The sequence below is a fragment of the Benincasa hispida genome, chromosome 11, assembly GCF_027475165.1.
Source record: "Benincasa hispida cultivar pf3 chromosome 11, pf3_genome.v1.1, whole genome shotgun sequence".
Lineage (NCBI taxonomy): Eukaryota > Viridiplantae > Streptophyta > Magnoliopsida > Cucurbitales > Cucurbitaceae > Benincasa > Benincasa hispida.
The window spans coordinates 2,780,277-2,795,162 of NC_143488.1; the positions used below are offsets into that span (position 1 = coordinate 2,780,277).

The 14,886-nt window shown below is 35.0% G+C and overlaps 1 protein-coding gene across 1 annotated transcript; it reads right to left on the minus strand.

Moving 5' to 3' along the window:
- Nucleotides 1-337: 337 nt before the first annotated feature.
- On the minus strand, nt 338-11,974 carry LON2 (lon protease 2). Its single transcript, XM_039048800.2, has 17 exons — nt 11,490-11,974; nt 10,930-11,042; nt 10,645-10,753; nt 10,245-10,414; nt 8,917-9,008; nt 7,616-7,795; nt 7,439-7,522; nt 6,673-6,797; nt 5,838-6,039; nt 5,548-5,754; nt 5,012-5,142; nt 4,243-4,456; nt 3,013-3,312; nt 2,405-2,599; nt 2,066-2,311; nt 1,264-1,365; nt 338-907 (listed from the first exon to the last, which is right to left on the minus strand). Exons 1-17 carry the CDS (start codon nt 11,594-11,596, stop codon nt 824-826), a joined length of 2,661 nt encoding a protein of 886 aa, XP_038904728.1. The 5' UTR covers nt 11,597-11,974; the 3' UTR covers nt 338-823.
- Between the last annotated feature and the right edge of the window lie 2,912 nt (nt 11,975-14,886).

The window sequence follows — 14,886 nt, forward strand, 5'->3', positions numbered from 1 at the left end:
CAATGTTAATGCAGGTCTTTGATGTGACAACATTGCTCGACATAAATAGTTGTAGATGATCACCCAAGTTTATTTCAACACTTCCAATCATTTCATGACTAATCCCAATCATTGGAATTATATCATCAAACACTCACGGCCCTTTTGAAAACTCATAGAACACCCCTCAACTCACAAATCACTTTTTTTTTTCTTTTTAATTTTTTTTTTTTAAAAAAAATCTATTATGCATATAAAAATTGTTACTCCGATTGTTCCGTGTTAGGCCCATTCCCAAGTAACATCAAGGTGTCAAAAAGAAAATAAAATAAAAATAAACTAAAATAAAGAGGAGAAATTAAGAAAGCAAAAAGTTGATAATATATGAAAATGAAATAATTGAAGTCAACAAGCAGTATTTCAGTAAGATTAGTTATACATCACTATATATCCTTCCTTTCTTTCCGTACACTTTTGCTTATACTCTTATTCCACATTTGAAAACATTAATAAGACTAATTAAAGATCTGTTTTTTCATATATAAATACAGAATTATTTTCATAATTACATGGAGAATAATCACGAGCAGGAAAAAGCGCAGTAGCCGATGAACGTTCATTAGAAACTTGAAAGAATATTACATACCATGGTTTTTATGCAAACCAATCGTAACTTTCTGCAGCAAATTGGGTAACTTCTTGCACAAGAATAATGAGCAATGCTTGATTAGCCAGACCCAGCTCCGACCAAAATCGATTAGTAGTTTTTTACTCGATGGATACAGCAATGTGCTAATATTCAATCGCTCGGGTTTTAGACAATTATCATGCCACGTGTGCTTTGTCATAACTTGGAGTGTAATCTCCATGGACATCCACCTTCAAAAGCCTGCTCCAGTACGTCTTCCATCCGCTTTGCTAGTAATATCTAATGATATGAAGAAAACATGTCAAAAACATTACTAATCTTAGGCTCGTTTGGTAACCGTTTGATTTTTAGTTTTTGAAAATTAAGGTTATAAACACCATTTTCACCTCTAAATTTCTTGCTTTGTTAACTACTTCTTACTAATGTTTTCAAAAACTAAGCTAAGTTTTGAAAACTAAAAAAAGTTTTGGAATTGAGTTGAGATTTAAACTCTTTTACTTGAGAAAAACATGCAAAACATCGTAAGAAAGGAGAGTAAATAAAACTTAATTTTTAGATATAAAAAATAATAATCTAAACGATTACTAAACGGGGGCCTTAATAATAGACAGAGAAAACATCTTTAATATTCTTACCTCCATACTAGCAAGCACGCCGGAAGGAACTTCCACTAAATCTTTCAAATTTCTCTCTGGCAGAATAACTCTCTTTATTCCATAACGATGAGCGGCTAATATCTGCAAAACATCTCACTTGCATTATAACATGAATGTGCTTTTTATGAAGGTTAAATTATAAGTTTAATTTCGAAATTTTAAAGCTTGTGTTTAAAGAATTGTGTTTAACAAGTCCCTAAACTTTCAATTTCGTGTCTGATAGGTCGTTGACAAATTTTAAAATTTTTAAAAATTAATTGATCTATACCATATAAATTTTAATTTCATGTCTAATGAAACTCTAAACTTTCAATTTTGTGTCTAGTAAATCAACAACATTAAAAAATATTAAAGTTCAATAACTAAGGTCCCGTTTAGTAATCATTTTGTTTTTTGTTTTTAGTTTTTGAAAATTAAGCCTACAGCCACATCTTCCACCTCTAAATTTGTTGCTTTGTTATCTACATTTTTACTCTTGTTTTAAAAAAACAAGCCAAATTTCCAAGACAAAAAAAAAATGTTCTTAAAAACTTGTTTTCTTTTTCTTTTGAAATTTGGCTAAAAATTCAGCTCTGGTACTTAAGAAAGATGCAAACCATTGTAAAAAAATGAGAGAAAACGGGCTTAATTTTCAAAAATAAAAAACAAAATAATTACCAAATGGGGCCTAAATTTATAAGTTTAAAAGATGAGGAACCATATAGACATAAACCTTAGAGTTTAAGGACTAAACTTGTAATTTAACCTATAAACATCCATTCAAATATGAGGTGATATATACCTTGTCCTTGATGCCACCAACAGGTAGAACAAGACCCCTCAGAGTCATTTCTCCTGTCATTGCAGTATCAGCCCTAACTCTTTTCTGACCAAATAGTGAGACCAGGGCTGTTACAAGAGTCACACCAGCTGAAGGCCCATCTTTAGGCACCGCACCAGCAGGAAAATGTATATGAATATCACGACCCTCCAAAAGATTAGATTCACAAGCTGATGCCAGTTTCAGATCTGTTGCCCTTGCTCGGACCTGTAGTTATGCAACAGCGAAGAGGTTAAATATTGTTGAGATAAAGTTATATTTACGAAGACACTCAAGTATCAAGATGAATAAGATACCCACCCAGGTAAGGGCTATCTGGGCTGATTCTTTAATGACGTCACCAAGCTGGCCGGTGAGATGTAATTCTCCCTTCCCGGACATTGCTGTAGCCTCCACGAACTGAACCTCTCCCCCAACGGCAGTCCAAACCAAGCCAACAGATATCCCAGGTGATATAACCCGCTCGGCTGCCTCTCTGTCATCAAACCTAGGAGGCTGCATTACATTAACAACTAACAAGAATTAAAATATGTGGAAAATGTTTCTCTAAAAATTCCAATCAAGAAGAAGAAAGGATAAGAAAAGCTTTTTATTTTGGGAGTTCAATTATATGCCAACATGACGATAAAGATATCATCGCCCCGAATAGGTCACATAGTCGCTCAAAGTTATACTATTCGTTTCGCTCAACAGCACTAGATTTTGAACTGAAGTGAATATCTAACTTAGAGCAGAAAGATTCATTAACCAATTGAAAATAACCTAGCATGTCTACTGGTGAAGCAGAAAAAAGCAGGACACAACACAAGTAGTTCATTCATCATGGACTTTACAAACACACGAGTAATAGTTTCAAGTAATAAACATATATTTAGCAACACATGCAAGAAGTGGACATGGATTATTACCCCAAGCACTTTTTCAAGCATAGCCTCATCAACGACCAATGGAGAGGCTATCCTCAACGGGTTCGGTATCTCATGGTCCGCTCCAATTGGGATGACCTCCATATCTACTTCAGCTGCATCAGAAAGTCTGTTTTCCAACAGAGGAGAAGAAACCTGATGCACATCTTTATTCAATGGGACAGCTTGATCTCTTTCCACAACCCTAACAGCAGCAGCACGAGCCAACGCGGCCAAATTCCTCTCAAGATTTCGTACACCAGCCTCTCTAGTGTATCTTTGAACCACAAGTTTAACCATTGCCTATCACAAAAAACAGGTACTTATAAATTGCTTTCAAATATAATAAGAAATAGCATCAGTAAATTCTATAACAGATATGAAACAACACAGCATTGATGCTGCATGTCCATAGATAGAAAGAACCCCACTTTTGAGATGAAGACAGACATTACACATTAGATGCTATCTTCAACTAAAACAAAACCGAACCGAACCGAATCGAAAACCTAGTGAAACCAAAAAATGTGATTTGGTCCGGTTTCAAAATTTAATTAATTCGGTTCGGTTCGGTTTCAATTTCGAAAACCGAATTTGAAACCGAACCGATTGTTTTTAACTTATATATATATATATATATATATATATATATATATATATATTAAAAAAAGAAAGAAAAAAAAAAGTAAAATCAAATTTAAAACCAAACCGTTTTTAATTTAAAGAACAAAACTGAACCGAACCGCTTATATGCAGTTTGATTCAGTTTCACATATTAGAAAATTTGGTTCAATTTGGTTCGGTTTGACCACGAAATCGAACCGAACCGAACCGTTTCCACCCCTAGCTGTAGGATCACGTGAAACAAACAAGCCCGAGAGAATTATTATTATGAAAAAAACAGATATTTTCGTCGATGAAGAAAATAGTACAAGGGAAAAGTAAAAGCAGCCTGGCTGAAGACAGAAATTGAAAATAATAAATAATAATTTTAAAAAAGTACACATAAAATAAGAGCAAAGAGAACGTGGTAATTAGCAAGGTTATTGTGTGGTTTATGGGGGAGGGTAGGAACTCGATTCAGGATGTATGTAGGAACCACAGAGTAGGGAGAATGTGCAAGGTAGGAATGACAAGAAAAGAGCAAGCGAGAGAATCAGTAGACTCTTGAAACTCTTTCCAGTTTGTATTCGCTCTGATATCAATTAATTGTAATCAGTAAGAGTTAACTACCTCTGGAATTTGAAGAAATTCAGCACTTAGCCCATGCTGTTCCAAAACTCGTGGAATCAAATGGTGCATTGCAATCTTAAGTTTTTCCTCTGGTGTGTATCCAGGCAGCTCAATGACTTCCATCCTATCTAGAAGAGGAGGCGGTATAGGCTGCATTCTGTTAGCAGTGGCCACAAAGACAACCTTTGAAAGGTCAAATGGGACATTCAAATAGCTATTCATCATTAGTTAAGAAATCACTCCAAGTACCTCAAGGATAAAGAAGCAATTTTAGAATTTCAACAACACTAAGCATTAATTTAGATGCAACGTAGTAGACACCAATTATATGCTTAACCAGCAAAAACCCTACTATAAGACAGCAACAAGAAAGAAAAAAAATGCTAAATCTATGACCGACATTCCTACCAAAAAAAAAAAGAGAGCATCATTACTGCAGCCCACTCGACCATTTCAACCTCATCCTCAATAAGTACCCTATTTCTTTCCAACCATGAAAAGTAGACATTCAAATATTATTTAGTTCCTAAAGCACCTTCTATTTCTTACTCATTCACAAAAACGGATTTCACAAATAGAACAAGAGTGTTAGCCTTGAGAGAGACAATTCCAAGGACACTAACGTTCTGATCTATTTAAAACCTTCTAAATAATCTCCCTTACCTTCATCCTTGCCTTCATAAGGCCATACGGAAGCTAAACACCAAAGCAAGCTCTATAACCAAAATGTGTGCAATGTACTAAAAATAAAAACATTAGATTAGGATACTGATCACTGAACTTTTTGTTCTGTTCAGGGTCAAGAACCTCCAGTAGAGCTGAAGCTGGATCACCTCGCACATCAGAACCTGTCTTGTCAATCTCATCTAATAGCATGACTGGGTTGCAAACAGCTACTCTCTGTAAAATATTAAAGAAGAAATTTCAAGGAAGAGTAGATAAAGCATCAAACCTAGTCAACCAAGAGAGAGAGCAATTCCAATCATCTGCAATTAGATTAGAGGAATAACAACAAAATATTTCCTATTCCTTCCTAACCATAACTCACTAAGGTTTCTTACCATTGATAAGCACCTTAACCTTCTTGAAAGGGAAAACACCCTGGCTAAAGTTCATAAGGTGATAAGGAAAAATGATACTAGATAAAAATGGATTGAATAAGAAGCATCAAACACTATAGACAATGATCACCAAAACAATAGTTTAATCTACCAGGAACACGCTGCAAACGCTGAAGCTTTGGCTAAATAATAATTCTGAAAGAGCAATTAAATTAGAATCAAAGGGAGGAAAGGGGAAGACTACCTTCAGTCCATCAATAAGACGCCCTGGCATGCTTCCAATGTAGGTCCTCCTATGTCCTCTAATATCAGCCTCATCTTTAACACCACCCAGGGATATGCGTACGAATTTTCTGCCTAGAGCAGCAGCAATAGATGATGCCAAAGATGTCTTCCCCACACCCGGTGGCCCAACAAAGCACAGCACAGGCCCTCTTGCATCTGGCTTAAGCTGAAAATGTTGGACGGTGTCATATGATACCAAATTTAAACTCAGACACTGAGGGTTGAAAAAAAGGAAAGATGACAAGTTACCTTCCGAACAGCAAGATATTCAATAATTCGTTGCTTGACCTTGACCAAACCATAATGGTCACTGTCAAGACGTTCCTTTGCAGCTTTCAAGTCTAATTCATTTTCTTCAGTAGCCTTTTTCCATGGAAGGTCAGCAAGAAGCTCAAGGTAAACTCGCAAGCTGTTATATCCAGGTTGTTGAGGTTGCATTTTTTTAAGGCTCCTGTCAAGGTTATAGAAATAAAGGTGTAAAATTAGCCGACACATAAAAATCGCATCTGATCAGAGATTCAGAATACAACTGGAAGAATTAGCCAACAATGATACAGTATTAAAATCAAACATGTGCTTTCCTGTAAAACATTAATTTTTCTAGCAAGCTTTCAAGGTTGGTTGTGCATGTTTGATATTGTGTGTAGCAAACAAATCTACTTCTTATGGTACTTGTCCATATAATCTTTCTTTGGCCTCTATTGCCCTACTGGTTGCAACGTCTGCCCCAGACAAGGACATCATTTTGCTACATGTTGCAGCCATGAGATGGTAATTCCACAATAATACCGAAAGATATTATGTTGTTATTAAAGAGATTAGGAAGGCAAAGCATCCCCTTCACAGCAAACGAATTGAGTAACAAAAATAGGAATATGTCATTATACAGAGTTCACCACTATATATCCCACCACAGGATTGGATATAACCACCATTTCAACAATAAAAAATAAAACAAAGAAAAATTATTTCACTATCTTTTTTCCCAGTGTTTGCTAGTGCTAGCTACCTATGATAACAAATCAGAACTTTTTCTGCACAAAAAATAAACCTATACTATATGTGTCTTCTCAGAAATTGATACCTCAACTCTCTCTGAGCATGCTTCCAGATATAAGCAGGCATTTCAGCACTTTGCATCTTTCTTTCCAGGGCAACCAAATCATCTTCATCATCCTCATCACCAAGCTCCTCCTTAATGGCTCTCATCTACACATCATGCAATAAATGACATAGTATTACCTACCATCCACCGAATCACATGGTGAAACCTGACCTCTGTCAGAGGTACTTTTCCATAACAACAGATATCTCAGAAAAATTTGAAATCATTCTCAACAATAAGGGCAGCAAATTAGATTACATGAGAATGATACTATATTGGATCAAACAAGCAATCAATATCCTAATCAATTTGTATTTAAGATAAACAATGCAATTATATGAAGTAATAAAATCAGCTAAAAGTGTTAAGAGGTCACCAAATTATTAGAAAAGATCATTAGTTATTCCTAATGTAGAAATAATATGCATCATATATTTGAATAACGCTATAGAATTCAACATAAAAAGGTCATTAATAACGTAAAAATGTATGTATGAATAGCTAAAATAGCAGGTGTAGCCATGCAACATATTGATGGATTTTTACAATTACATATAATAACATGCCATTAGACATGACACCATTGATAAAGCTTCTAACAAATTGCCCATCCTTTCATCTTTTAGTGATAATGAATACAAACTCAGTAACGCTGTAAAATAACAAAAATCTTGGACATAATGTGATGTTCCTACTGTCAGACTACAGAAAAGCTATAATTGCTGAATGCTGTGTGAAAGCTAACCTGCTGACGCAAAAGGAATTCTTTCTGTGATTTTGATAGCTGTCCTTCTACTTTCTGCGTAATCTTCTCTGCTACACGTATCGACTGTTGCAAGTTAATAACAACATGACTTCACCAGAAGAAAAAGGAATATTGAGGTGAACATTTACTATTATTTACTCTTTGATAAAGACTTGCCTGTAAATGCCTGTCAACTAACTCCATTGCTTTTGAAAGCCTTACTCTTAAATCAACTGAATCCAGCATAGATAGTTGCTCTTCAAAACTCATCTCAAAACTGGCAACAAATATATCAGCCAGTTTATGAACTGGAACTGTCTCCAAAAGAACTTTTGTCCGCCCTCCAGTTTTTTGTTTCTAGAAGCGGAAAAATGAGTGAATTACTGTTCCAAAGGATGACTTAGATGTACATAGTAATAACAAAAGTGATGAAAAATTAAATGGACTCAGATTTAAAAGAGAGAGGAATAGATATAATCTAAAAAAGTAAATCTCCCTTGATAAAGAAACAAAATTTTCCATTGATCAATGAGAAGCTACCAACAAAGAACCAGCAACTAATAACTCCCTTCAAGAGAAGTTAAAAAAATTCCCCAAACGGACTACAGGTTTAAACCAAAAGGCCCAAAACATTACAAAAATGGTCCCCATAAAAGAAGCATGACTTTCAGCTAGACCCACCCTATCACTCCACTCCAAGGATTTCCCTTTAAAGACTTTTTTGTTTTTTTCCATTCCAAAGTCCTAACATAATAGCTTTTATGACATAAGTCATAAAATCTTGGTTTTGCTTTTAAATACCCGTTGATCATTTATCAAAAGCCCAAGAAACACTAAAGATTCTGATGGTATAGGCCTAACATTCGCCACTATAAGAATACTGAAACTCTCGACTTCCCAGTGCTGTAAAACAAAAATGCAGATTGAAAGATAGAATTATGGGAGGTCATTTCTTTTATAACCTATTTGCAATATTTAAACCTCACCCAACGAACAAACCAAACTAAAACATAAGCTTTTCCCCGAATATCTTGATTTACAAACAGCATTTAACCACACCTTGTTAACTTTGGGGAAAATAGAAGAACTTGAATTCACTAAATAGTTAAAAAGAAAAACAGCCCCTGAATCTGCCTTCCATTTATTGTTACAAGAAGCGAAAGAAACACCTTCCACTAGTCTCATCACCTCTAACAAAAGCAAATTGTTCGCGTCAGATACAGGTCTAGGAATAACCACTTGGATTTCTTTCAACAAAAAATTAGCAATAATCTTGTTTTAAAGAATATTAGCAGTAGCAATAGTCCTGTTTGAAAGAATATTAGCATTAGCAATAATCTTGCCTCCATGCACCAAAGGAACCAACAAAATTAATGATATCGTATCTTTCTTTCATGAAAGATACCATTTTTCAACACCCCGAATAAGGACAATAACCATGTAATGTAACTGAACAAAAGAGTAGCATCACTGGGTACCTGTTCAAGAACGGATATAAGCTCCATTGCAGTAGCTTTGAATTGTCGAGATAATGAAATAAAATCTGGGTCTTGCTCCACTTGCTCCATCTCTAATTAAGATGAGAAAGAAAGAAGCAACTAACAGCGTCAGCAGATGAGGTCAGAAGGCAACCTATTTGTTTAATCAACAAACTCAAAAGGTCTATTTGGAAAACCACTTCCAAAGAAAAGCATATGATAAAATCAGGAAAGCAAAGCAAGTTTCACAGGGACTGTAAACTAGAACCTAAATTACTCAACATGTTAAGTATTTGCTTTATATGCCTCCTCCTGACACTGAATCATATTATCAATGCATTCAAGGCAGTAAATGATTCAGATCCATAAATAACGATTCAACATTTATACACACGTGCGCAGTCAAATTTCACTTTGATTCCATCAAACCGCAAGTTTTTGGTTCCAAATTTAAATACAGAACTTTTAAACTCATCATGACATCAAACCTCCATCTTCTTTCTTACAAGTTATATCAAATGGAACTTATGTAGCCTCTCAACTTCTATCCGTTTAAAACAGGGTTATCTAATGGGGAAGCACTTTGATGATTAAAGATGTGTCCGATTAAATGTCTGTGGTACATGTTCAATTAGCAGTTGATGAATAACTTTCCAGCATGTTTAATTATTATTTCAAGTTTGCTTGTAATCAAGACCCCTTATGCAAGAAAAACTACATCACTATCATTGGGCTTTTGGTTTAAATTTAGTGCATGTGTGTGTGATTGTTTACTATTTCTAATGCAATTGTTCTTTCTTTAGTTTGTGAGATTCAAATTCTGACAACAAAATGATTTCAAAAGATTGAGGTCAAAAATTCTAAATTGAGCTGTAAACTTTAAGATTTTATAATTGATATTTAGAAAGTAGGAAGTTATAAAATAATAAGAACAGACTCCACTTCATTATATGCCCTTGTCATGTGTTAAGTCCTTGAGGTTTAACAAAAGTTTACATCAAAACACGACAGTTCTGCAAACCGACACTCTGGATTCTGTTATTGACTCATAGAGTAAGGATAGCAGAACCCAAAAAGAAGAAGAAGAAAAAGAAGATGTTATGCGGGACTGACATCTTTGCTATAAATACAACAAAGAAAAGGGTTTGACATGATAACAACATATACTTAGCATCACCCAAAGAGATTTAAATTCCAACATGACTTAATTGTTGCAGAAACTGAAAGGGAGAAAAATATACTAAAATTTCCTGTACCAATGAAAATTATCCAAAAAATGACAACTTTCCACCAATTTACAGCATATAAAAATGCACTCGACCACCAACCTGCCTTTGTCATTTCTGAAGGTGATACTCGTGCAGTATAATATGTTCCTCTGGTGCTAAGTTCCTGGACAGTAAATCTACATAAACCTTCTAGCACAACCGTATATGTCACTCTTCCACTTGGTTTCTCCACTCCTCTAGATAGCTGCAAGGCACGAGCAGCAACACCCCTGATAAAAAGAATTTCAGAAAACCAGCATCTCAACTATTACCCCATCTTGCATTCGTAATATTATACATACAAAATGACTAAATTGTATATTGAACATGGAGAAAGATATAGAATCCAGTGAGGAAAAGTTTTAAGAGAAAATAACTTAAAGGTACTTCTGCTATCTTATAGTTGAATAAACATAAAGAACTAGATTATGAAATGACAAAATACAAATAGACATTATACCTTGAATGCCATTGAATAACTTCCTGATGATTTTTCCCATCTACTCTTTGTGAGTCAGAGGCTCCAGATTGAACCCTTGAGCTACGATCACCAGAATCACTTCCCATACCTGACCATTATTTTATTTTATTTTTTTCCTGAAACAATTTAATAATTTTTTCCTCGGCATGCCATAATGAAACAGTACAAAACACATACATCACACAAACAAAAATTCCTTCATACAATACAAAATGCAGCCACTTAACCCTAAATGGTTTATAAAATAAGCAGCAACTTGAATACCTTGAGATAACACAGGGCCAATCGCTGATGCGTCAGCATCATCTCGAACGGGAAGTATACCAATCAATCCCTTCTCTTCTCGCTGCCACAACTCCTGCTCCACCAATTTCACACTGCGTCCATAGTAAAAACATCTTTCAGGTCAACCTTTAGTCAACGTCCATAAAATGTGCACAATCTCACAACAAAAACAAATTTACGAAAGCAAGTAGGACCGAGAACATCAGATTTTCCCAGTAAAGAAAATAGTTCAAGAATCCGAAAAGTAGAACTGAGCTCCAACTTGAATTTGAGAACTGATTATCAGAACATAAAGACAGAAGTCGAATACAACCAAAATTGTCCCACGATATACCGTACAGACGAAAAAGCAGGAAAAGTTGACCTTCCTTTATCGTCAATCCAAAACAAAAGAATCAAAATCGATTTCACACAAATTACTCCATCTCATTTCAACAAAAATCCGAATCATGATTTTGCATTCAAAATGAAATTATCCATGAAATGGAACAAGAAAAGAGAAAACAGAGCTGCAATAACTAGCGTTTCTTAACTCATACCTGCTGGGTGAAGTACATCGAATCCGAATAATGGCGCCTGGTAAAAGAACCTTGTTTCTGAAGGGAAGAATTCCGAGTCGACTCGGTAACTCCACCGATTCCACCATGATTGCAATCGACAAAGAAGAGAGAGAAATTGAAGTTTACAGAAGGAAAGAAAACGGAGAGAGAGAGAGAGACGTCTGTGGCAGTGGTGGGAAGATGGAGGGGTGGGGGGTTTAAGTTTTAACAAATCGAAAACGACGCCGTTGAGTCTTTTTGCATCAATAGCAAAAACATTCTGAATCTCTGACTCGGTTTTCCCTTTTTCTTCTTCGTCGAATATTTAAAACGAGTCGGTTTTATGGAAAAGTCCCTTGGGATTTACATAATTTTATTTTCGCCTCGTTTTTTTCTTTTTTCCAAATTTCTTTGTTGGACCCCACGATAAAACAATAGATAAGGCGGTTGTGGAGTTTGGAATTGGATCAAATTCCAAATTGAATGCTGCCTCACTTTTCTTTATTGTTATTTATTAGGTTCGGACATCATCCCAATTTTTTCAATTTTAGTTCATATATTTTTAATTTTTAAATTTTTAAACTTAGTATATTTTTAATACATTTTAAATTTAATCTTTCAAAATTGATTAAATAATAATTTTTATATAAGATAATGCGATATATTAATATGTTTAAAAAACAATCGCAAATATAACAATCTGGTCCACAGTATTAATAGATATAAAATATATAAAAAGTTACAAACATGACAAGATTTAGATAGTCTATCAATGATAGACTACATCATTGGTGTGAGACTATCAACGATGTAGTCCATCATTGGTGTGAGTCTATCAACGATAGACCATATCGCTGGTAAAAGTCTATTAGTGATAGAAGTTTATCGTTGATAGACTTTACTACATTAGCAAATTTTTTTAAAATGTTGTTATTATACACTTGGATATTATCTCTAAAAATTATTATTCATTACAATCGTCTTAGGTTTAAAGTTATGGAGGCAAAGTTTTTTTTTAGAATATGTGATATTGTTATATAACAACAAGGTGATCCCACAGCCCAGGATCAAGGCATCAAAGCAACAAAGCACAAGCAAAGACAGGACAATAAAACCAAAACAAAGCCAATGGGATAAGACCAGAACAAAACCAACACATAAACGCAAACTTGCAAACCATCAGGGAGAAAGACGGAGAAAAGAACCCAAACCCCACAAACTAGGGGCTACAACAAAACAGAGAACAATGTGAAGTTCAAAAAGAAAAAAAACATCCGTACACATACTAGATAAGACCAAGAAGGTCAATCCGCCATAAAGTAGCACGAACACGAATAGTAGAGACCATGAGGTGAACCAGAGCAGCCATGCAGTTGCCAATTACACTCATGCTAGATGTTGTATATGGAAGCACACCATAAAACACGAAACAACTTACTATACACCCCCTTACCCGACCCACTCGGCACAACCAACTCAACTCTACATCCCAACTAGCCACCTGATGCATCGAACCCAACTGGAGCACACTAGACCACACCTCTCTCCTAAACCCACACTAAAAAAAAAAAAAAAAAAAAAAGATCTCGTGACTCCATACCTCCTCCACACAGAAGACACCCCCCCTGACAACACACCCCAACTCCTCAACCAATCTCGCGTACCCAACCTGTCCCTCACCGCTAACCACACACAGAATGAGTGACGTGGAATACCACCCCCCACCCACAAAATACCAGCCCAAGACACCCTATGACGACGAGGACGCATACTCTCCCATGCACTAGCGATAGAAAATCGACCACTAGCATCCGACACCCAAACCCAATAATCTCCCCACCCTGGGTCCCATTGCCTAGATAAGACCCCATATCTCAAGCAGCTCCCAAGACACTATAGGTCACCTCCAACCTCCCTCACTATCCATTTACTCCGACAACCGCGCTTCCAAACTACTCCTTGTATCATGAACCACCGTAGACCCGTATGAATCCAAAATCGCGCCCCCCGACAACCAAGGATCCCACCAAACAAAACAAGAACGTCCATCACCGATCATCAAACGAACCAGATGCTTGAATCTATCTCTACTTTGCAAGATAGTCCTCAAGCACCAAGACCTCCCAACCTCGCTCCGAACAACCCACAACAACCGTCCACACAAAAAGTTAATTCGAGAACAAGTTATGGAGGCAAAGTTCATACATCGAAAGTCTAATTACTTTATTATTATTAATTTGACAACAAGTTAGGTAATAATTTATTACACATAAATGTATAAGGGTAAGAACCAATTGAATAATTTTCTAAAATTAACAAGCTTATTAAACGATTATAAATAAGTAACTTGTAATTTAATATGGTTAAATTATGAGTTTTGTCTTGTCTAGAAATAAATTTAATTAGGTTTATTTACTTTTAATGTTATATCTAATATATTACTAAACTTTACAAAAGTCTAACACGTCTTTAAATGTTCACTTTTGTGTGTAATAACTTCCTTGTATATTAAAAAAATAATTAATTGACTAGATAAGTATACTATATTTTATGTCTAATATGACTATAAACTTTCAACTTTGTGTATGATATGTCTGAATAACACAATATTAAAAATTTATGAATCTATTGAATAAAAGATGAAAATTAATTTAAGAATTCCTTTTAATTATAGAAAGATTAAAAAATTTATTAGCCATTTTTAGAATAAGGGGACTAAACATACACAAATTTAGAAGTTTGGAGATTTATTAAATATTTGTTAGGTTTGGAGGACTTAACAAACACAAATTTAAAAGTCAAGGGACTAATTTTTAAAATTTAACTAATTTATTTTTTAATTTGGATGACTTAAATTATAAGCAATGGAATATTAATGATTAGTGGATTTGGATATATGATATTCCATCTAGGACGTTTCATACGCATTTTCTTTGGATTTAATTTAAAAAATAACGTGGAGCGGTTGATAGTCGACCTGTTTTTCATTTAGTTTAGACATCCATAAAATATGGTCTAGACTTTGAGGTGATTACATGGCAAATGTCATAGCAACTCCCACGTCATTGTGGGTCCCACAAACTATGATCTCATCACCTTAATGTTGGTCAAAGATAATTGTATTTGGTTGGGTATTAAAAATACGGACCTTTAATATTAATATTGTTGTTTTCAAAACTTATTAGAGAAATATTGTTGTTTTGAAACTTATTAGAGAAATATTGTTGTTTTGGGAGTTCGAGGCTAGAATTCGAGGGTCGAGGATTCGACTAATGTAGAGGTCGAACGTTGAGAACTCGACAAACAAATAAAAACTTGGAAACAATACGTAAATTAGGGTTGTCGAGGGTTGAAGTTTCGACAAACAAAGAAACACTTTAGGTTGTCGAGGGTTGAA